Raw genomic sequence first — 24651 nt, forward strand, 5'->3', positions numbered from 1 at the left:
AGACGAAACCACCCCGTGGCGCGCATTGTGGGCGCCGGGTGACATTTGTCAGCGCCGTGCCCCGGGCCGGGGGTCAGCGATCGCTGCCGGGGGCGGGCGGCGGCCCCGAGTTTGGCCGGGGGAGCTGCAGTCCGGCTCAGCATCGGGCGGGGAACTGGATCTGTTTAATCGAGAGTCTGGTCACTTTGGGGCCACCCCACCACATCTTTTGGGGGAGGGGAGTCGGGTTTTGTTTTGTTTCTCCTCCCTCCCCTTGCAGGGCGCATTTGGGGAGGGGAAGAATTATATTTGTGGTGATGTTTTTTGACTTCGGGTCCCCCCTGTTGCTTGCCCGGGGCTGAGGGACCCATGGTTGGGAGATGCTGTCAGGAGGGAGGCGAAGGCTTGCCATCAGCTGCGACACCGAGGACGGGGAAAGGCTCTGTACCCTCAGCCAGGGAGGGGCTGCGGGGCTCGCTGGCCGGCCGCCTCCCCCCACACCAGCAGCGCTTGGCGCAGGTGCCTCTTCCTTCTTCCCCGTCTCCGGGCTCGGAGGGGTGGCGGGGGAAGGAGGCAACTTGAGGCCGGGGCCTGGCCGGGCGCTGCAGGCCGCGCTCTCCTTGGGCGGCTCTTAGCGACAGGCCGGGGAATCGCGGGCCGATCCTGCCGGCGGCGCCCCGGGGCTCCGGCGCTGAGGGGCCGCGATGCCCTTCTCCCGCCGAACCCGAGGCCCCTGCGGCCCACTGTGAGGGGGCAGAACCCTTCGGGTGGCGGGGAGAGAGCTGCCGGTCCGGGAGGGACCGCCCGTGCCGCGCCGCCCCGGGCAGGGCCAGGCCGCCCAGTGCGGTGTCCATCGCAGGCCGCGGTCGGGGGGCGTCTTGTCCCGGCGGCCCCTCACCCCCAGGGGGAGCGAGCTGGAAGGAGCGGTCTCCTTTCCCTCTCCCGCCGACTGGGGTTGGGGCTGCCGGCAGCTCCCTCCCCCGGGGCCGGGCAGCAGCGGGAAAGGCCCACTCCCGGTCGTATGGAGTGGCTGCCCTCGGGGAAATCGCAGAGTTCCTTGGCACAAGGCCGTGGCAGCTTTGTTGAGCGTTGGTCTCTCCGCTTGCTGGAGGGTGATGGCCTGGTTACCAGCCACGGGGTGGAGGAGGGGCGAGAGGGCCTCGGCTTTGCCTGGCCACCCTGTAAATAGCGACAGGGGCCACTAAGGAACGTGATGGGGGTATGGCTGAGCGGGCAGCTTACTGCCTTCTTGTGGTGTCTGGGCAGAGGTGGACTGTATCACACAAAGATATCAGTATTAACTGCAGAAATAACACGAGGATTCAATAAAAAGTTATTATGACTGATTACTTTTAAGCAAGGACAGAATAGAAACACTGCATAAACACAGAGTGGTCTGGAATGTGTGTCCATGAAGGGTCTTAGTGTTACTGTCGGGGATTCTTTTTATGCACATGCAACTTATGAGATAGGCATCTATTTATCTTGTGAGTATACATGTGTATACATGCACACGTATGTATGTATATAAATGTGTATTGGAAGGGAATGCTGATTCACCTATTCTAAAGTTCCCATTAGTGCTAGAGTTGGCATGCCGGTTTGCACTGGTCCTTCTTCAGTAGAAAATAGAGCATTGTATTTCTACTTATAAAGTGCTACAGAGAATTCAAGTGTAACTATTGTTTCTTTTTTATTTTCCATAATAAGTGATGGAAACAACATCAGTATTTTCTACTTCAGGTCTTGTCATATCATCAATGCACTTACCTATGTTGACATCCATTCTTTAGGTAGAAGCATAAAAAGTTGAGGACTAGAACGGGCTTTTAAGAATTAGTTTTGACCAAACTGCCTGAGTCAAGGTAGGTGCAGTGAGAGAATGGAGGCAGATTTCCCAGCTATTGGGCATCTAAAGAAGCATACATAAAAGGAAGACTTTCAAACAATGTCCAGATTTCAATTTCCTAACTTCTCATAAAGCTTCAGAGTGTTCAAAGGGGGTAAGCTTTTCCTCCGTATGTAGATAAATGAATAGCAAGCAAGGAGATAAATGGTAGCAAGCAAGTGAAAAAAAAAAAGGCTTAATTTACATGTATTAGCAGTGCACGTATTTGGAGTAGTCAAGAACAGGCTACCTTAAGCATGACCTTGTGTTGATGCCCTGAGAAAATGAAGAACTCTAATTATGGTAACTTCTTAACAAATGTTCATGTTATCTGTGACCATAAGATTTAGAGTGTTTTATGTGCCATAGGAACAGCAAGCAGGTGCTCTGTGCTTCAGTCAAAACCAAGAAATTAAAAGTCAAAAGATGTATGAATAGTCTTAAATTTCACGTCACTATAAGACCAAGCTTCATTAAAATTACACTCAAAAGACTCCTTTTTAAGGTTATACTTGATCTTGAAGCTCTGAGAAATAGCAACAGCAGGAAAAAAGCAATGATGAGCTCAGATGAAAGGTAAAGGAAGGGTATAAGCTGCCTCTACTCTGAAGTTTTGTAGAAGAGTTGCTTTACAAGACTTCCAAATGCAGATAAAGCCTTAGAATAGATGTCATGTGGGTCTCTCTTCCCTCAAAATAGTCAGCTTGCTGAGGTAAGGATGAGATGTTAGATGCTTCCATCTGTGCTTATAGCAGCTAAGAGAGTTAACAGGGATATTGGAATGTGTGAAAAGGGAGAGTGCAGGCAGTCTTTTCAGTTGTTCAGTGTTAAGTAATATCTATATTCTTAATCTAAAGAAGTCTGCTTTGGCTAATTGACTTGTTAACAACTTAGACCTTATTAGAGATGGTTTAAGTGCAACTGGTACAGTGCGTTGGTAGTGGCTATACTGATGCCATTGAAATGCTAGCCTGCATCCAAATTAGTGCTGTTCTCATCACTATTGGCTGGAATGCTTTCCTTAGGTATGTGTCCCACCTTTTTTTTTTTTTTAAATCTATCTCCCAGAAGCAAATCTGTAAGGCTAACGATTACTGTTTCAGTAAACAATTTAAACTGCTTAAACAGAGTTTATGTTACAGTTCCAGATAATTTTCCTGCTAGGATTTTGGAGAGAACTTCAGCGTAGACAAGCCTTGGCAGGCCTTCTGAAAGCATGTTTGAAACTTTTAGGTATCTTCTTCAAATCTTATATTGGAAAGTGCACATTTAATAGTCATTAAATTTGTCCGTAACCATATTTTCAAGTAAAAAAGTTGAGGTCTACAAGTTGAGCTGGGGGCCAGTTTGTAGGCTTTTCCTGTGCCTGTGTGGAACTCAACAGTGTCACTTAATAGAGGGGGAGAAAGAGAGAGAGATTAATAGTTTGGGACATGAGTGCTAGAAGAGACAGACATAAGGACAAGAATTTTAAAAAAATTAAATAAATGGAATGAGGAGGTGGGCACTCAGGAGAAGATGCAGTGTGACAAGTAGGGAAGGCCTATCTGTAGAATGACATGAGAAGAGGAAAGCTTAACATATAAGAAATGTGTAAGTGGGTTGAAATTGGTTAAAACTTGTTGCTGGATAGAGTTGAAAGATTTTATTGGGCAAAATGTGTCTTTGCAATGCTTCATTTACTAGATGGTGTTTTTTTCTTTTAACAGTTTGAGAAACACATGACCGTCCATGCATGGAAATTAAAATCACCATGCAATGGTGTGCATCTGACTTCTTCCCTCACATTTACCAAGCATCTCCTTCTGCAATTTAACTTCTTGAAAATCAACTTTACTTGGTCTGTGTAATAGACTGTCTGTCTCCCATCCTCAGGTTTGGTGGATATGTTTTCCTGTTTGTTTATCTGTCATTTTTCATGCCTGCTATCTCTTACAAACACGAGTATCTTTATCAGAACCTCCCACTTTTTTACCGACTTTAAACTGCACTTTCAAGATAACTTCTGGGAAGTACTGTAATCTGAGGCTTACTTAATCCATGCCAGCATTCCTTTTCTCTTGGCTTTTTTTCCCTCCTACCAGATAATGCAAAAATTAATAACTGTTCTATGATCATAAATTTGTGAGGGTGCAAGAAAGTATTGGAAATTGACCTGTCATTTAGTTGCTGTGTAAATCTGAAGGAGCACGGGCCTAAAAGAGGGGAACAAGGTGACTTTAGCAAAGGTAGTGGAATATTACTTCTGAATAAGGGGATTGTGTATCAAGTATGTTTTAAAGAGGAACACCTTTGATTTTAATCTCATTGTATCCAGCAGAATTCTGCGTAAGGAAGGATCTTACGTCAAGTTACTACATCATGTTTTAATTAATTTCTGAGAAATTATAAAATTTCTCAGGAAAGATATCAGGATAAGGCAGCAATAATTTCAGAGGATAGGAGTTGAATTTCAAGTTAATTAAGATACATTACATGGAAAAAAATATCATGTGTTTTGATAGGGACAAGTGCAAACTACAGCGTGTGAATAAAAATGATTAACTCTACACATACACTATGGCAACTAGGCCATAGTCATAGAGAAGAGGATCCAAATGCAATAGATCACAACATAAATACTGTCAGACATGATAAAGCATGTGAAGTAAACCTGCTTTGTTTGGTGCTGTTGGGGCCTCAAATGGAGTGCTGTGCTCAATTTTGGGCACTGCGTTTTGAGAAAGATGTGCCGAAACTAGAGAAAATTCAGAAGAGGGTATGAAGAATGAAAGACTGAAAGAAAGGGGTCCATTTAGTTTACAGAGAGAACAGCTGAGTAGAGATGCAAGTCCTAAGCTGCATAAAGGTGTTCTTAATTATTCTTACATGAAGTTGTAAACTCTTCTTTGTCTACTGGGAATAGGACAAAGAAGTGGTCCAAAATTATAGGAAGAAAGATTTTAGGATGCTGTTTGATCTTGCACCTGCCGTTCATTCTGTAGTTCATTCACTTATTTCTCCTCTTCGTTGCTTGTAATGTGGCACTTTTATAATTTAAAGTCAGAAATTGGTATGATGGAAGCATCTGATCAGGGGGACGGAATAGGGAGGAAGAGATTTTTTGTCTGTCAGTTGATTTTCTGTCAGGTCAACTTCTTTAATCTACTCATCCCTGCCTGAATCGTCAGTGAATTCAATGAAAGGGAAAATAGCAGGCGCACATGGTAAAGGGGAGTGGGATTATATGTAAGGTCAAAACGCATCCTCAGGCTGGATATTAGGGCAATCTGCCTAATGACAAGGATAATGAGGAACTGAAATAGGCTGCCTAAGGAGGGTATGAAATCTACCTCAGCACTGATTTTTTAAGAGCAAACTAGAGATGTATCTACTGGGAATAATTCTGACAAAGTCTAGCCTTTTGCCTTTGTCCAGGGCCAAATAAGTGATCAACTTGAAATACCATCCAATCCCACTTTCTGTGATTCATACAACCTCTGGAGTAGGTATGAGCAATAAGGCTAATAGTTTTTGTTATGATTTAGAGGTGTTGTCCACTTGCCATGTAGGTTCTTCAGTGACTGGAACTGGTATATGGGAGACAAAGAGGAGCAGTGGTCTTGAGCTTTGTCTGCAATCAGCAAGGTTAATGCTCTTTAAAATTGCATGTTTTAAATCCTGACTGGTATGGTTTTGAAGTGCTTCTGTTAGTACTCAAGAACTCGTGTGTTTCATGAGGTATGCAGACACTGATTGGAATAGATTTACTTTGGTGAGGGTATGTTCTGGCCCCCTTTGAACTATTTTAGGCCCAAAAAGAATAGACTTCTCTTCCTGTCTCTCTTCAGTTTTTAATGTAGAAACAGGTTTGACCCATAATGAACACTGAGGTACTTGACTAATTAAATCTTTTAAATGTGGTTCCTTTCAGAAAAGTAACTGCAGAATGGTGTTGTATAATTCCTAGCTGGGTCACACAAACTTACTTTTCCAATTGTCAGTCATACAGTCCTAAACAGAGTCTGCAAAATAAGATAAGTGAAGCTATTTCCACTTTGTAGTTGTCAGACTTACTGTTTCTGACACCACAGACTGAAAAATTACAAATTCAAGACTTTGCAGGTCTTCAATTTCTAGAAAATCCGCTTGTGGAGCCTTGTTGACTAAGGTATTTTCTTATGAAGCCATAGACTTGGATTTCCCAGATATGTATTAAACCTGTTGCTGTTGGTATATACCCTGTATCATGTTAAGAAGGTGCTCTTCCCATACACACTTATTTCATTATTCCTTTGGGGGAGTATTGTAGAGTTATCACAAGGTTGTTCAGTGGGTCCAGTGGTTTTTGAAAAGTGTTGAGTGACTTCTGCTTCTGTTGTCGTAGAATTGATGTATATGCACAATAAATTCACTGTAAATCGAGAACATTTTAGTTAATCAGCATTTGCTGTTCTGTTGTACAGAATGAATGCTATAGACCTGCTATAGTTTCCTATAATTCTCAGACTTGTAACTTATGTTGCATTATGTGCATGCACTTTGTGTGCAATGAATCATGGTTCCTTTCTACAGAGCATAAAAGCTCTGCATGTTCACATTTTCTTTGCTGTCTCCCTTCATACCTGTCCATACATGTACATCTCCCTCCTTTCTCCCTCTTATTTTAAGAGTCAGGTTTGGGTAGTGAAGATTGCATTTGCTGGTTTACACTTTTCCTGGTTTCAGTCACTTAAACCTTGTCTTTTCTTGGGTATAATTACCTGCGACTTAACACTTCTTATTCTCTTGTATGAGGATGTAGAGACTGTTGAAGTGCCTTTTTGCTGTAAATCCTCTATGGCCCAACACATTGGGTAACTTTTTCTTCCCGTTGGAACTGATCGTAAGTCAGAAGTATTTCTAGAATAGCTGAATTGGAGTTAGAAGGTAAGAGACTTACAACCCAATTAACATTTTAATTTTATTAAACTTTTATGTCTCAGGGAGTATGAGAGGGTGAAACAGGTGTAGATGTCCTCAAAGACAAATATGTGCAAGACAATATGTAGATGGAGAAGGGACAGAATTGCATGAGTGTGGGGAATATTTGAAAGCTCCTAAACTGTGGACTGTGCCACCACAAAGGCAAACATAGTTCTTGGACCACTATAGTGTTGAGTACTCAACAGTGGGACCCTTTGTACCAAAGTCTCATGGAGATCTAGGTAACTGGGAAGAGAGAAACATTTTTATTCAATAGGAAGAGTCCTTTCCAAAATGGAGGCAGAAAAAACAGGCACTAAAGGTATAGGAACTTCCAAAAGAGAAGGTAGTGGCAACTTTTCACACTGTCAAAGACTTTTCTGCACAGGTTACAATTTATCCTTCTCCTTCCATACTGTATGTGTGCTGGAAACCACACTAATGTTTGTTTTCTATGGATATCTTCATTATTTTTCTTGTATCTGGGCAGTGGTTGGTGAAAATGATTATGAGTTTGCTGTTAAAGTGGGACACCTAGCTGGCTGTGCTGTCAGGTAGGAGGATGTGTAAACTTATTGCAGTGGTTTTGCAAAATGGTTTGCTATGGGAACAATTAACAACAATATGTAATGTTTTGCCCTGAAATGTGTTTTACATAAGGCAATAAATAAAGTTTGATAGAAGCAATGTTGGTGTTCACCAGCTTTAAACGTTGCTTAAATTGTTTTCCAGGTAGTGATAACAATAGGATATGGCTTTTGGCAGCTTTGGGAAGTAGCCACTTTTAAGTGTGACAGTTACTTCTTGATTTTAACTTGGCTGATGTGGTCATGTATTTCTGTGTCTCCTTATTACTTATTATGCCTGCAATCACTAGGATGCAAATACAACTGTCTCTCCTATTTCTAGACAGAAAGAAATATAAGCTTCCATTAGTTTAGTTGACCATAAATTACTGTGAGTTTCTGGATCCATCAGATTTGACTCATTCCCAGTAGTTATCAAATGCATCACAAATCTTTTTATCATGTACTCTTGTTTGCTCTGTGAAGTACAAAATCAGGAAGAGGAATACACAATTAATCTCAAGGAGCATAGGTAAGCATAACATGCAGCTGAACTGTCCATCAAAGTATCATAAAATCTGTTAATAGACTCACAGGCTGAGAGACTGTTAACTTATAGGATGTTTGACATAACTCAGTTCCATGGGAAAAATGTTTAATAGCATCATCTGATGTGAAAAATTTAAAGAAATCTCATTATCAATAGTAGTAATTAATTCTGTTTATGCATTTATGTTTTCTGTAAGTAAACAGCAGGCCAATTGATTTTGGTTTCTTTTTGTCTCTATGTCATGCCTTTTTCCCTCTGGATAGCAGCTCAGATGGCTCTGACTTTATGCTTTTGATTGTACAAAGAAGCAGTAAAATGTTTAACTGAAATCAGAATGTTTCCAGTGGCATTTTTGACTTGCGATGACTTTAATTTGTTACTAAAGAGAGATACCAAAAAAATATTTTAAGTCTGACTTAAAGTAGCTTTATTCAGATTTTACAGGCATTCAAAATTGCTGTGGAGAATGCTGTCCAATACAATAGTATCTTGATTTTTTTTTTCCTAATAAATAGTAGTTTAATGCAAATGAAGCACAAACAGTCTAATACTCATTTTATATCTGACTGTTTATCAGACAGAGAAGGAGGCACTTCAGTGTATTTGTGTTTAGAGTTCTGAACTGAGAACTGCATCTAGGCAAGCAATTAGAAGTACATACAGCAAGTTGTAAAGCAAGAGAGAGTTGAACTTCTTTTCTCCAGGTGCTCTTTGTCAGGAGTTCACCTCAGAAATGTCTGTCTTAACCTTTAGAGATCTAGAAGCATGACATGACTGTGCATGCTGAAGACTTCTGAATGCCTCAGTAAAATCTTTTTATGGCCACATGTCAGTCCTGAGCCAACCTATGCTATGAGGGCTTTGGAAAGACTGCTAGAAGAGATGTAGTTGTCACTGTAAGGGGGAAAAAGTTTCTGTTTTATGAATAGCGTAAGCAAGGCTGGCAACAAGGGGTTGGTACAGAAGCATTTTGCCAACATGCATATGTTATCTGGCATGTAATTCATCTATAGCTTGCCACAGAGTTTTATGTAGCAGTACATTTTTGAGTTTCCAGGTTCCTATAGGTTGTCACTCTGTGTTGGCAGAATGGCAGCTGTTTAATTCAACCTTTTCATGCTGATTACTATGTTTTCATTTATTTTAATGGAATACCTGACTGCATGACATCTTAATGTAAATGTGTGTCTATATATCCAGAAAGGTATACATTTTTTATGCTAAACAGGGTTTTAGCAAAGCCTTTTATGAATAGCTGCACAGTTAAATAATGTCATCAGTTTACACATGGCTTAGGCAGTAATGCTCATTTCCTTTCTTTCTTCTAGGAGGAGATGACCGCCGGGTCTTACTTTGGCATATGGAAGAAGCCATCCATTCAAGAGTCAAACCAGTTCAGCTGAAAGGGGAGCATCACTCTAATATCTTCTGCCTAGCTTTCAACAGCGGCAATACAAAAGTGTTCTCTGGAGGTAAGGAAGGAAGAGCACTCTGATTTCACAGGCCTATGTGTTGTGAATGCTTTGCAGTAGAAGCCATGAGTGAGAACCTGCCCCAGGCGATATCTGGAAGGTGGTCTTAATCAGTAACCAAAGTTTCTTTGGAAACAGGGAATTCTTTAATTAGCACAACATTTTCAATTTTGTCATGCTTCTTTTCTCAAACCCTGGTGTTACTGCATTGTTGTCTTGAACTATCATGAGAAACCTGGGTTCAGTTTGCCCCTACTTGTGCTACAGACTGTGGAATGTTGTCTTTGATATTCCCTCTTAGCTGTATTGAGAGCAGACCCTGCATTCCCTCTGGCACTCAAGCCTGATGCTTAAAAATCTTTACTGCTACAATCTGATTTTAATGCACCCTTAGACAGCTTATGTAGGACTATTGCCATCTATTGGTGGATCACTTTTTTTCAGACCCCATTTCAGTCCTCACTAGGTAAGCACCTGCCTTTTAGAACTGTTGGCACATACTGATAGGCCTTGATATTTTTCATCTCTTTTTAATATAAATCTGCTTTTTAACAGAAAGTTTAATTCAGTCTTAAAACTAACATAAGGGAAGTGGACATAAACTTGTTCTGGGTTAATAATCCCTATAATTTGGGTTCATTTCACCGCATGATTTTTAAAGTGTTGAGGTAAGGAGGAAAATTTTAATTGAGAAGAAAAAGACTGTCAATGCAGTCAAGTGTCATTTTCTGCAGTACTTCGTTTCCTCTATCTGACATGGTAACAGAAGGACAAGAATTTGTACAGAATGTCCTTTAACATACAGCTAGACTTTATTTAGGATATTATGAGACTATTTGGTCAAAGCCCTTTGTTACCTTTTTGAACCAAGATTTGTGAACTGTAAATCAAAGCTAGAAATTGAGTCTAAGTGCATGTGAATGATGGAAGCTTCTCGTCCTTCAATGCTGTGTTAAAATTATAACATCCATTAGAAAAAAAGGCATGACAAAGCTTAAGATGGTGTCAAATTTGAAGGATGGAATGATTCAGATACACTTCTCAGGTGGAGTAAACCCCAAAAATGTCAAATGCCTGTCTTCTAATTCTGGGGACTGCTGTTTGTTTTATGAGAAAGACAGCACTCTGTGCTGTCTTCAAATGAACGTGTCTGCATGAAATTTTGGGCAAAAGTCTGTTTTACTTTAGTTTGAACTCATACAAATGGAACCTTACATGAATATTCAAGGAGTGAACTGTGCCAAATCTTGCTGGACCAGCTGGAATGGTATTTTCTCATATCCAGCTCAGCCCTCTGTCCATTGGACCCTGCTGTCAGAGGCTGCTGTTTTCACAGGAAAAGCAAAAGAGTGGCTTAAATATACCTTGCCACTGAAGTTAACACCTGCAGTTAAAGATTTACATCATTAATTATGGTGGTTTTTGCTAAGATGCCAGGTTATATGAGCTGTGACAGCTGATGCACAGACAAACTGGCCATTCTCATCTCTTTTTCCTCCTCCAGTTTACATAAAACCACTGTGCCTCTGCCAGAAATTATTTCCATTGGAGGAGTCAGGAACTCTTTCAGCTGCTCCATCAAGATTCATTGATCTCATCTGCAAGGGCTGTGAGTCTGACTCTTGGATCCCTCATAAAGAGTCATTTTGCTGCATGGCCTAAATGTACCATCTGTTTTATCTCTGTCAGTAAAATGGGGCTAGCTATATTTATTCACTCAGTGATGTTCTGGAAGATTCTTAGAAGGTCTGAAAGAATTGTGGGACTTAAGGTCTACTGGTTATCACATAGATACACAGACACCCACACCTGAATTTGGAGTTGTATTTAAATTATGGAAACTGTAATACTTATAAAACCCCCAGAACTAAGAATTAGAGTATGGAAACTAGCACAAGGCACACAGAACTCAGTTTATTCTGTAAATAAACAACTGCCAACGACTAATGACTTAGAATCTGATGACCTTTCCCTAAAGCAGCTCTTGATAACAGAGGAGAAGGGATTTTCCACTTCACTAGAAATTGGATTGCATCCAAGGAATTTCAGAGTTCTTTCCTTTGAAGGAGCAAGCACCACAAATAGCCATTACAAAAATGGAAGGCAGGAACTGAGTGGACAGTAATGCATGTAATCTCTGGAGAAAAACTGTCTCAAAGTACCAAAGAAGTTCCCATCCCTGAAGAATACTGTTGCCCTTCTCTGTCCACACACACGGAGAGTAGAGCAGCATTTGAAATGAAAGATCCCCTCCTAGTAAACTGCTTGGACCTTTTTTTATTTTGCTCGTAATGTTAGGTATATGAAAAGATGAAATAAACCTACAGGGAACTGAATTTGTTTCCCTAAGGCCTGATGTGACAGATAGCTCTAGCTTTGTTGTGCATTAGGAAAGCTTCACAACTCTATATCACAACTAAAAAGACATACAGAGCATAAAAATATGACTTTGTGGGCTTTCTGGGTTCTTTTCTTCTGAATTAAATGTAAAAGTGTGTGTGTCCTTAAATATTTCTAACGAGGAGGTGCCAAATTTAGGTAAATTAATATTCAGCACAGAGACTAAAGAAAAATATTCTGCTGCTATAGATTGAAAAACGCTGCATGAGCTATTGGAATTACTTTGTGGCTGTGACCTTCTTAGCCTGCACACATGTGGTTAGTTTCCATTGTATTCAGTGGATGTGATAAAAGAAAAATGACATGATTGTGTGGTTACTTGATTTGGTTTTTGTTAATATAGAAGAAATTGCATTGGCTGTCACATTCTCGCCTTCTCGATGGCTGCAAAACCCTGGACGCTGATAGTGTTAGCTGGCAGTATTTGATCTGGGAGCCCAGTGCCTTTCACTTCCATGATCTTTTTATGGAGTATCCTTTGAGTGGGAAGAAAGATGTATTTTCATGAGAGTTAAAAGTGTCCTGCTGCTTCATGGAATATTCTTCTCTTTACTGCAGATGTCCCAAAACTCAAGCTCAAACTGAACAAAGAATGATTGGTTGGTAGCATAGTTAAATAGAATTATCTGTTGAGCAGTAGCAGATGGAACGTATTGGTACATTTGGTCATGACTGGAAATGTGACATGGAGCCTCTCACATAACTGAGCAGAGAGCTAACCACTTGGAAACTGAGTTCGTCTTCTCTCTGCTTCAGTTTTGTTTTTGAAATTGAAAATTTTAAAAGAAAAAAATTTGGTTTGGATTTTTTTTCACTATAATGCTTTTAAACCACTGGAACATGTTGTTAAGTGCTTATATTTCTCTTTTTAGGAAATGATGAGCAAGTTATACTCCATGATGTTGAAAGGTAAATACACAGTTTGTATTTCCACTGCTTTAAGAAGTCGCTTAATGTCAACTCACTGGAGGCACTTTTTGTTTTAATTAATGGTCTAGGATAAGAGCACGGTGTTTTAATCCTGAAACCTGCTTTTTATTTATCTAAATTCATTTCGGGAATGAAGTATTCCTCATAATTCCATTTTTTTCCAGCACTTGGGTTTTGTATCATTTTGACCACGGAGAAGAGAATGATTATTAAATATATATGCTCTCCTGCAAACGTACGTTCTGAGTAGATTTAGGGCCAGATTATTCTGGCACGTATACAAGTGTTGGCACATACAGATGTTTTGTTTTTCAACACACTCACCTGACTTGTATTTAAGATGGCTGGTGCTTGGCCTGCCTAATTAGCTTTAAAACTTTGACTGCAGCTGCCGGATTCTCCACACTAATGTGAAGCAGATTTGTTTCGATGCTTACTTTTTACCAAAATTGCAAACCAGTTGGGAATTAGGCTTTGTTGTGCTACATCAAGATTAGGCTGTTAGTCAAAATATAAATAATACAGTAGTGGTAATGTGTTGGACTGGAATTCTCTAGACATCATATCTTTTGATCTTACTTCATTTGAGGTATAAAAAAACTATAAAATTTTGGTCTGTACTAATAACTTCTAAGCAATGACCATTTAATTAACATGAACTCAAGAAAATCAAGTATAAATTAAAAGCAGGAAGAGATATATATAAGAACAGAGAAATATAAACCCTTACTTTTTTTGAGTTGCTTAAATAACATAATTTGGACATATTTCTTGCTATGTTTGTCCAAAGCCTTTTGCATTGAACTATTCAGTGTACATCTGCCTTCCATCATACCTTGTGTCCGCTTCTTGCATAAGTCTTGTATGGTAGTTGGGCAAAAGTAACTTTTTCCTACTGTTCTGATGCTTTCTCAGGAATATTGTGTTGTTTGGTGTTTGGGGGTTGTTTTTTTTTTGGTTGTAAGGCTTTTGGGAGTGTGTGTTTTGTATGAGTTTTGGTTGGGAGAGGTGTTTGTTTGTTGGGAGATGTTTTTTGTTTGGCATTTTGTTTTTCTTGTTGTTTTAGTTAAATGTGGAAATGTCAAAATTTTAGATGCTGGTGTTTATCACGTTCTGACTTTTTAAGCTTTTACAAGGTCTTTGTCCTTGACACTTCTCTATATAACACATTTTTTCCTGCTCTGTCTTGCTCAGATGTTAGTCTTTCTGATATGTGTGTGGCTTTAATGTGCTTTCGTTATCAGGGGGTTTTTTTAGGTATGCTAAGACCAGTTGTAACACGTACATAATTCTTTCCTCTAAGGTTATTAGTGGGATCTTCTGAAAGAAACCTTAGTGGACTGACACACTAAATTGTGATTGATTTCTATGGAAAGTTACTCTATCTTCTTGAATGATAACACTTGGTCTGTCAACTGTTTTTTCATCATTTTAAATGGCTTTTTCTGTTACTGCTTTTTTTACCTTTTTATTAATGGTCCATGAGACAGAGTTAGTAGGTCTGTCACTAAGAACATCAATTGCCATGTGAGTAAAACACTAATTTTATGTGGATCTCTATGGTGGAGCTTCCATGAGGTATAGGGATAGCATACAAAGTGTATTCCCTAGTGAAATGAAGGGGCTTTTTCAAAGAAATAAAACAATCCCAGAATATTCTGACTCAGTATTTCAGCTTTTGGCCTCTCCATACCACTATTTCCTCCTTTTTAAATGATCTAAAAAGATGGGAAAGGAATGGGGAACGGGCTTTTTTTTTTTTTTATAGCTGTGGAATGGCTGAAAACTAGGTACTTTGGGGGGAATAATTTTGTTCTTTTTTTCTGGTTTTTCTACATGGAAAAATATAGGTCTGGTCTATGCAGAAAACCCAAGAAAACTTACTTAAGAAGCCATCTGGAAAGTTGGTCTTTTGTGAGCTTCAGCTGAACTTCTAGACAATACAGAAGCTTGTATTAAAGAGTGTACTTCTGTCTTGTTTTCCTTTTTACATTAAGTAGTAAAAATTTACTCCACAGATCCCAAGGCTTCTTTCCCTTTCCCATTGCCTCCTCCCAGACTTGATGTAACACAACGAGAGTTCCATAGCATCTTGCAGTTATCTGAAGTTTTTAATGTTTGGGTTTTGGTCTGAGATATTTTTTTTCTCATAGCATGATGTCTTGGTCACTGAACACGGGCATTTTGTTTGGTTTTCACTTGAATTATACACAAGGGTCTTCTTAGGAAGTTGCATAAACTTCATCACTAAGTGTTACTAGGTAGATAAAGCTGTAAAGACTTTGCTTTTTAAAACAATAGCAAAAGAAGGAAGAATGATAATACTGTGTCTCTTTTCCAGCACTGAAACCTTGGATGTGTTTGCCCATGAAGATGCAGTGTACGGCCTTTCAGTAAGCCCAGTAAATGACAACATCTTTGCCAGTTCATCAGATGATGGCCGAGTTCTTATTTGGGACATCCGAGAGTCTTCCCATGGAGGTAAGATCTCTAGAAGGAAAAGATTGTTGATTGAGGAAAAGTTTGTGCAAGGCAGGGAAGAGAAAAAATATGTTTATCAGGGACAGTCGAGACAGTGAGTGTTGGAAAAGGGTGAAAGTGAGGCATAGGTTTTTTGCCCAGTGATAGGCAAGTCTTTTCAGTTCAGTCTTACTGTCTTAAATGACTCCATAAAGTACCAGTACACAGTGCAGGCTAGCATAGAACTTGGTTTGAATAGGTTTTAACTTGAGTAAAGGGGGAGTGGAGGGAATGACAACATCTTTCAAAACTTGCAATCAGTTAGGAATATGGGGTTTGGGGTTTTTTTCCTATAGTCTGGGCTGAAAAGAAATTTTGGATGTTTAGAAAGCTGTCATTTTGATTTGAATAGTTTTCCAAAGCTAATTATATACTTCCCTGTGACCCTGAGACACGTATGGGTAATGTTTTCTGGTTGTATGGAAACTTAGAGCCCTTATGTGATAACAGGGAAATTGAATTATTACTTCAGTCTTTGTTTTCTGAAACAGAACTGAATAATGTTGATTTATATAACAAACCTGCAGCTTCTCAAAACACCATGACCTGTGTTTTTACAGCTGCAGTTTTGAGGTTGAAGAATCTCAGTTTAGAACTATAGTTACATAAATTTGAGAGAAATACCACAGTAATTGAATTTCAGTGTATGAATACTTAAGTAACACTTAAATAAATGAAGCTTCAAGTTTACCTCATCCTCAAGAACACAGAGCAATCTGCAGGAGTACAGAATATGGTTCCCTTCCTTCACAGCTGAAATAAAATTCCATATTTCTTAGTAAGCTGATTAAATGCAATTGCCTCAACTTGTAATTTCTACTGGTCTTACAGGAAAATTGTTTATGGCTGTGAAATCCATGATGTATTTTGTGGCAATTTGTACACATTGTTGGGTCAAAGTTGCTGTTTGACTGAATTATCTCTTTCCACACTTAATGAGTTTGATAGCTTTCCTAGACTGTCCCTTTTTGACTAGGAAATAAAAGTTGAAACAATACATACTTTATACTTTTAGAGACACTAGTATCCTGCAGGATTTATTGAACATGAGTAACCAGAGTTGGGTCTGTCTTGATAAGCCCCACCAGAATACTCATAGAGGACTGCTTATAGATACCCTCCCTACCCCAGGCATATTGCCTTTGTATAAGTATAACTAAAAACTAAATATACTAGCACTGCATTCAGTTTTGTGCAGTTCTCTTGCACAGTTGTATTACCCCTTATCTCTTTTCCCGTGTAGTAATTTTATTAAACATTCTGAAGAAAATGTACACACTCCATATATATATATTGCAGACTTTAATAAAAATATATATATTGTCTCTTCTGTCTTTGATGAACTCATTAATAACACCCCTCTTGCTCATAAGTCCCTTAGCAAAGTGAACTGTGCTATTTAACTTCCCTTTAGCCAGTTTCTTACCCCATGCATCTCCCTTTGCTAATGTCAACTGCCTGTAATTAAACTTGATACTATAACTTATGTGAATTTAGTCATCAATATATATACCACTTTTCCCCTGTATAAAAGGTCAGTTACTCTATCAAAACAAGAGATTAAACTAGTCTGATGTGACTATTTTACTTTTGATAAAGTAAAAAAAAATACAAGTGTCACTTCATTCCTGCTTTTATGTCTTCATAATATCCAAATGATAAGACCAGACACTGAATATGGTTTCCAAATTGAAAATGGTGAAATGTTCCTTTATTGTCTTCTCCTAAACTCTGCACTATAAAGATCTGTTTGTGTTAGGACAACTACCTGTTGCTGACAGTGGATGTCAACGGTCAGGAGGACTGGATGCTTAAATGCATCTGTAGGAAGCTGCTCAGTCTCATAAGCTAATGTCCAATCTAATCAGAATTTCTGAGATTATACGAAATTAAATTTTTCTTTCTTTGTTGTAGTTAAACCTTGTTACTGCTTTTACTGTTGTTAAGACTTTGAAAAAGAAGGCGGCACCCGTGAATATGGTGTGAAGTGTTGGTTATAGTAGTTTGAGGCTTTTTGGAGTTCTGTCTCAGGTTCTCTGAATTTTAAATAACGGGCTTTTGCATGCTTATATAGAAGTTCTGAGTCAGCATTTATATGTGAGCCCTGCCAATGTTTGCTGCAGTATAATGCTTGTCACTGGGTAATCCCCTTGTCTGCATGGGTATTTTCATGAGAATAGGCACTAAACCTGCTAGTGTGAGTACAGTTAGTTACCCTGAGTGGCCAGTGTATTAAAATCTTGCAAATAACCTCCTAGTTTAAAATAGTGCATTAAAAGAGGTTGGAAAAGGAGTTTTGTTCCCTTCTCTTTCTCCCTGTCTTTTTCTGCTAAGTGATTTTTGCAGTAGTTTTTATAAACCCAATTTAATTTTCATTAGAAATGGTGTTGAGCTGCTCTCTTGAGAAACATGTTCATACTCCAGTGTATAAAAGCTACAATTGTGAATGAGCATAAAGAACAATAAAAAAGTAATTCCCCTATTTTTCATTAAAATGACTTAGTGCCTCATTAGTTTAGCTCCTGTAATCTCTCTTTGACAGGCTGAAACTTTTGATATCTTAGAAGAAAACTGTGGTGCCAGGCTCTTTATAATAAAGGTGTGACGGAAAGCACCAGTAATTAGTGACAATAATTTGACTAAAAAAATGTACATAAGTTGAAAGTTTATTTTAAAAAGGGCAACTCCTTTATTTGGCAATCTGATGTTGTTTGTCTCTCCACTCAGTTAACGCAAGCCTTTGCCTCTCACTGGGGGCTGCCATTTTAATAACATAGCCTCTTATGTCCCAGCAGGATTCTGATTTGATGATGCAAAAAAAAAAAAACAAAGTCAGTTTTGGTGTTAAACCTTATTTGGAACTGCCAGCAGACTGATGGCAATTTCTAAAGCCTTGGGGCAGGCTGTCAGAGCAGAAGTTGGCTTCTGTTCTGCTTTTTACCTCTGTCTCCTATGACAATTAATAGCACCATGGAGCTTCAGCTGTTGTTAGAGACCTTTGTTTTCATCACTGTTAAATGAACCCTGAAGAGGAAAGTCCCCTATGAAAAAGCTTGTAATAGAATATGGATGAAATGGCTGCCACAAGAGAATATGAGGAAGAGGAGGATACAGGTAGGGCAAGACAAGTAAATGTTCATTGTGTCTCAGTTGCTTGATAGGCAATTGTTTCATAAGGTATTGGAAATTTGAGAGGATTGTCTGTTTAACCATGTTTTATATGCCATAATGAGTGATATGAGGAAAGAAAACTAAGTACCTTTGGAGGTGCTTGTCGGGCTAAGGGTGCCTGCACGTGGTGGCTCAGATAAGTGTCTCCCAAGCATATGAGCAACACAGGAGTTGCATCAAAGCAAAAAGTGAATGGGAAAGTCTGGCATAATCCCTGGCTCAAAATAGGCATTGATTCTGGCTCCTTAGTTGATTGAAAAAGTGGCAGCATGCCATAAAAGATACACACAGCAGAGAGAATTAGACTGTGTCTAAAGCTGTAAAAGCTAGCAGAAAGATAGAAGGATGACAGAGTCAAGGCTTTTCCCCACTCTTCATGGAGACAGCATTTTGACAGAATGAATAGGGTAGAGTAGCAGGACAAACATAGTCTTGATGAGAGGGAGAGAGTCTGAATGAGCATGTTTTTTACTCTGTATGAATAGTAAGAGCCAACTGTTAACATTTTTTTATGCAAGAGGAACACCCTTCTTGTCTGCTTGTACAGCACTTAGGAGGTGGCAAACCTATTTTCCCCAGGGTTGGCAGCCTGCTTTGAGCTGAGTTCCATAGAAACTTATTTCACTTCTTGTAATATTATTCTCCCATATAATCAATTGCTGCTACATTTCTGGTTTGGGCAGTCATCCATCAGTGTCTGTGGAAGCTTTCAGGCATATATTGCCAGAAATCTTTCAGAAGCTCCCCCCATGCTTACTCCCTATCAGATGACCATTTGGTCGTGAACCTTAAGAAGATTCAAGTATTTGATCTTTGACTAGCTAGTTTTAAACTCTCATAACCTTCCGTAAGCAAAATGATGTCTTGAAATTCAGCATATATCCTTTCCCATATTTAGACAGAGTTAAGATGCACATGGATGGATTTGAAAACTTCAGGTTTTATATTGCTTTGGATGTGTCAGGTTGAGAAATGGTTTGAACACGCCTCCATATCTTCAGATCTTGTTATGCTGTTTCCATATAAGCTACCAAAGTCATTGCGTCAAGCAGTTGTATGCATTGTTTGTTCTTATATCTGAAATTTCAACTTTTTCAACAGAGCCCTTCTGCTTGGCACACTACCCATCAGCCTTTCACAGTGTAATGTTTAATCCAGTAGAACCCAGATTACTGGCTACCGCCAACTCTAAGGAAGGTGTGGGACTCTGGGATATTCGTAAACCTCAGAGGTATGATCTGGCTGTGCTTGTCTTGTGCTATTTCTTTCACTTGAGAGGTGATGGCATGCTACTCTTTTTTTTTTTTTTTCAAATCAGAACATATGATGGTAAGAAAAGATTCAGAACAAAGTTAATAACAATGTTGGTTATTGATTATTTTGCATAATTAACATTCTTCTTCATATATGTGATTTAATTTAATTTAAAATGGGGCTAGATCTTCATGTTAAGGTAAGTGATTTTTTTCAGAGCTACCTGGCCTCACTACTACAGATTAACTTGGATTGTTGTGTCAAGTTCTCATCATTATATTTAGCACTGGCTTGCTAATACTGGAAGAAGCTGCAGTGGGCATTGCCTGGTTTACAGTTTGTTTTTCCTACCCAACTCAGTTTTCAGTGGCTGACTGATTGTGGTCAAGGCAACTTTTTACTCAGTGCTTATGAGTTTTGTATGACTTCCTGAATAATCAGGATAATCAGTTTAGCTGTATAATGTGCTTCCAGATTTGCATAGAATTATAAACAAATGAAGAGAATAAGGTTGCAGCATGAAATGTGATTAAACTGGGTTCTAAAGTGGATGTATGCAATGTCTGATATCAGAGTTTGGAATGTATGAGTATTTAAGCTTCTGTTGAAGTCTTTATCCGTCTTTCAGATTTAAAATTTTCATTTTTTTTTATCATAATAATCTGGGGTGGGTTAACCCTGGCTGGATGCCAGGTTCCCAGCAAGGCTGCTTTACTACCCCGCTCCTCAACTGAACAGTGGAGAGAGAATATAATGAAAGGCTCATGGATCGAGATCAGGACAGGAAAAGATCACTGACCAATTACTGTGATGGGCAACACAGACTTGACTTAGGGAAATTAATTGAATTTTTTACCAATCTAATCAGAAGAGGGTAATGAGAAACAAAAAAAACCCCTCAAAACCACCTTTCCCCCATCCTTCCCTGTTTCCCAAGGCTTAATTTTACTCCTGAATTCTCTACCTCCTACCCCCTCAGAGTCATACTGGTTTTGCAGGATTTTTTGGTTTTCAGCTTCTACCTCATTTCTATGATTAAAGAACTTCCACAAGTTGGTCTCTTTTTCAAAAGGAAGTTGCACCAAAACATTTCTCTTTCCAGACATTTATTCTCAGAGTAGGAATATAAAAGGAATTATGTTGGTAAATCCTATATGAATGCAAAATTTAGATGAAGTCTTTCACTTGGGTAGCAAATTGAAATAGCATCGACCCATGTAGCTGGAAAGGTTATATAAGGCTAACAGGAATAAAGAGTGGAAGTGCCCAGAGAAGGGCAATGAAGCTGGTGAAGGGTCCAGAGCACGAGTCCTGTAAGGAGCAGCTGAGGGAGCTGAGTTCATTTAGCCTGGAGAAAAGGAGCCTCAGGGGAGACCTGGTCCCTCTCTACAACTACCTTAAAGGAGGCTGTAGTGAGGCGGGGGTCGGTCTCTTCTCCCAGGTAAAAAGAGATACAACAAGAGAAAATGGCCTCAAGTTTGTACCAGGGGAGCTTCAGATTGGATATCAGAGAAAATTCTTCACCAAAAGGGCTGTCAAGCATTGGAACAGGCTGCCCAGGAATATCTGTCCCTGTAGATATTAATACATGTGTAGACATGGCACTTAGGGACACGTTTAAGTGGTGGACTTGGCAGTGTTGGGTTAATGTTTGGACTCACTTTTCATAGATGTCTTTTCCAACCTAAGTGATTCTATGATTCTATTCTAAATATCATTAACGATATAAACATTGGCACTGGTATATGCAGGAGCACATAACTTGAGTAAGGAATTCTTCTATTACAAATTCGAACAGCTGCTTTCTAATAGCAGAAATAGTACCTTTCTGTAATATTTAGCTATTCTTACTAAGACACTGATCTCCAGAAGTTTCTCATCATTTATATAAAAGTGTTAATGAGCATTTGCTTGGAGTGTTAGCAGCTCTCAGGTCATGGAAACTCAGACGATCTCCAATCTGGATGCTATCCTGCCTTCTTCCTTGATCTTAACCACAAAGCGAAAGGCTTACTGTGAGCTAGTTGGGGCTACTGTTGTGTGGGACAATAGTCTGTACTCAAATTTAAGGACACACATTTTTAGCTGTATTGTGGCATTGTTCTTTTAAATGCCAAATATACAATAATTACAACAGAATTTAATTGCTTCTTGTCAAGTAAGTAGCACCAGTATAAAAGTCTTAATAGCATTTGACAAATCAGAAGTTTTTTTTTTTTTTAATGATGAAAGAAGAAGAGAAAGGGTTTCTTATGTTTTAATGTGAAGGTTATCTTAAAGGCCTTGAATAAATTAAACTACTGGAAGCTTGTATATTTACATCTGATGGACAGGAGCTACCCTTTTCTGGTCCTAATCTGTTCAAAGTAAACCTGTCCGAATAAAAAGTCTAATGTGGATGTGGCTATAGAGCTGAAATCCTGAGGTGGATAGGTCACACCACTTTCCCCAAAGCAGGAAAATGTGTGTAACACTCTTATTGTACAGCTAGGCACACACCATGTGTACCAGGCAGCTGTTCCCTTAAACACTGAATTTAAAGCTTTTGCACCTACTATATGTGGTACATTGTGTAAAATAGGCACATGCTTCCTGCCTGCAGCCTACCTTCAGAAAAGTGAATAGTGAGAGAAAGGCTGCTCCTCACAGTGTATATGCTGTTGTCTTATATTTAGAGTCTCAGACTTGAGCTGAGCAAGCTGTAACATAAATGAATGCAGGTGATGTCTGCCCTCACCTACCATTTTGCGGTGACAGCCATTAGCTTTCCTCCTTTGCTTGATAGAAATGTGCCCAAAACATGGTGAGCAGGATATGCTTGGCTTATGAAAAGAAAGTGGCCCTAAATTACTCTGCTGCCACTGCATTTTTTTTTTCCCAGGGAACTCTCAGGAAAGAGGACAATTCAGAATAATCCGCGTCCTTCTAGTGGGCTGCCAAAACCAGAGTCACTCATATTTAAAGAAATTAGACTGGATTTTTAGTCTTTTTTAAAGTAACAAAGCATTTGCCAAAACTTCCACTGGTCTCTGTAGATCTAATTTGCTAATTTAGAAATATGGAATTTGTTTTTTAATGTATTTTGAGCCAATTCATTATGTCTTATGAGGAAAAAATTTTATTAATTTGTAGATCAGATAAGCTTCAGCTGTTTTGTCACAATGTGTGGTAGTGGAATTTTGATTAGAGGTTGAGTGGGTAAAAAGAAGGGGAAGAAGTATAGATAATTTTAGGTGTTTGCTGTGGATTGCCAAAGTCTTAATTTCCAGTGGGTTAAGCAGGGCTGCAGCCCTCCTCCAGTACAGGAAATATGGCTCTATGTAGTTAATAATTTGCTGCTAATATAACACTTCATGTAAAACTGATACCCCAACTACGGTCCTGTTCTCTGTCAGTTCTTGAATGGAGACAGAGTTAGACTGATGCAGGCACTCCGTGGTGTGCTTCCTAACTGGAGACTGTTCTGAGGAATCCTGCTGTTGCTCAGCTGCAAAATCCAGCAAATTAAAAGCTTGAAATTCCAAAGACTGACTTTCTGTGGCCAGTAGCACTACTGTAGCTAGCAATACCTTCACATAACATGTATTGCAGCCAACAGCTGCAGATATAGGTGAGGTTTGATAAATCCACAGGATTTCACTCATTTGAAGGGAATCAGGCTCGATGATGAATTTCCAGTTTTAATCAGCAGGGGGTCCTCAGGTGAAGTGAAGTTTTTCTTTGACTCTGTTCAGCTTGATAATGCACTGTCAGAAAAGGGGAGATTTGCTGTTAACCTCTAAACTTGTATGGCAGTCAGTGGAATATGGCTAATTGTGCATTTTTAAACTAATAGCTCTAAATCTTCAAAATATTGAATGGAGTAGTGAAATCCTTGTAGTTTAGAGAATTCAAATATAGATTCCACTGCTTGTCAGAAACAAATGAGCTGCATCTACTTATTTATCCAGAAAATCTGAGGATTTTTACATCAGGGTACTTTGCTCTAAAATATGTGGCTCTTCTCCAATTGGGCTATTGGGAGAATTTGTCTTAGCTTGCTGTTACATGCCTCCAGCCAGGAAAGTTGATTTTACCCACTTCTATAGTCAGGCAACACTAAACACCTCTACAAATTAAAATCGAAATACTTTTAGGGCTAGGAAAAAAGTCCTGATTATGAGCAGATTTTATTCATATGCTGTGGAATTGGTTAACTTTCTAATGGGAAGCTGGGAGTGCTTTATGCTTGGCTGCTACAGTGAAGGAAGTAATTGAAAAGCCAGCATTTCTTGGCATGCCTGGAGAAATTTAGAGACAGTTGCACAACTCTGAATTGTGGAAAGTTTAGCTCACTTCAAATAGTCATAATTTGATTAGTCTTGCTGACTGAGTCAGGATACAGAGTCGGATTCATTTTGCATTTTCTCAGAGTTCATTCACAGCTTGATATCTCTTCTGTCTCAGATTCAGTGCAGCAATTGAGATTCCCTGCTTCTACGCCAGTAACTAATAAGATTTCAATGTGATGGGCTGGCTCCTCAAAAATAGCATATGAAGGGCTATTAATATAGTACTAATATAATTCCAGCATGATTACAAGTTGACTAGTGATTCAGGAAATCTTATATTGCTATTTTTAGAATGTGTGAGTATTTCTAGCCTTTCAGGTGGACGTTAAACTGAAATCATGTGTATTGTTTCATTTTCAAAAACAGCGCATTGAAAAGCCTTAAATATGGGTTTGGATGATGAGGCTGTTGTAAGGCTTTCGTGCCACTAGATGGGGTCTGGAAGCTGTGCCTTTTTTTTAGAAAATCTTTTTTTAAGAAAATCGAAAAAGGCGGGTCTGTGCTTCTTAAATTGTTTACAATAAAATATGTATTGCAAATGTGTATTGTTACAGGATTGCTGGGAGCAGCTCAGCGAGGAGGAGTACAAGCAAATATGTCAAGCAAAGACTATGTAACTTCACTTATTTTTAGGGACTCATGTTCT

General features: G+C 39.2%; 1 protein-coding gene across 6 annotated transcripts in view; it reads left to right on the top strand.

The window, feature by feature from the left end:
* DCAF5 (DDB1 and CUL4 associated factor 5) overlaps window positions 1-24651 on the top strand; it is a 71014-nt gene that overhangs the window by 610 nt on the left and 45753 nt on the right. For 2 of the 6 annotated variants that reach the window (XM_032690318.1, XM_032690324.1), the window contains exons 2-5: window positions 9256-9399; window positions 12672-12708; window positions 15071-15210; window positions 19522-19651. In XM_032690318.1, coding sequence (XP_032546209.1) covers window positions 9256-9399; window positions 12672-12708; window positions 15071-15210; window positions 19522-19651 — 451 coding nt within the window. Of the gene's footprint in view, window positions 1-279; window positions 499-2996; window positions 3743-8523; window positions 8632-8658; window positions 8824-9255; window positions 9400-12671; window positions 12709-15070; window positions 15211-19521; window positions 19652-24651 lie in introns of those variants that run through there. The other 4 variants (XM_032690319.1, XM_032690321.1, XM_032690323.1 and 1 more) reach the window with 4 other exon arrangements.

This window comes from Chiroxiphia lanceolata, chromosome 6 (genome assembly GCF_009829145.1).
Source record: "Chiroxiphia lanceolata isolate bChiLan1 chromosome 6, bChiLan1.pri, whole genome shotgun sequence".
Classification (NCBI taxonomy): domain Eukaryota; kingdom Metazoa; phylum Chordata; class Aves; order Passeriformes; family Pipridae; genus Chiroxiphia; species Chiroxiphia lanceolata.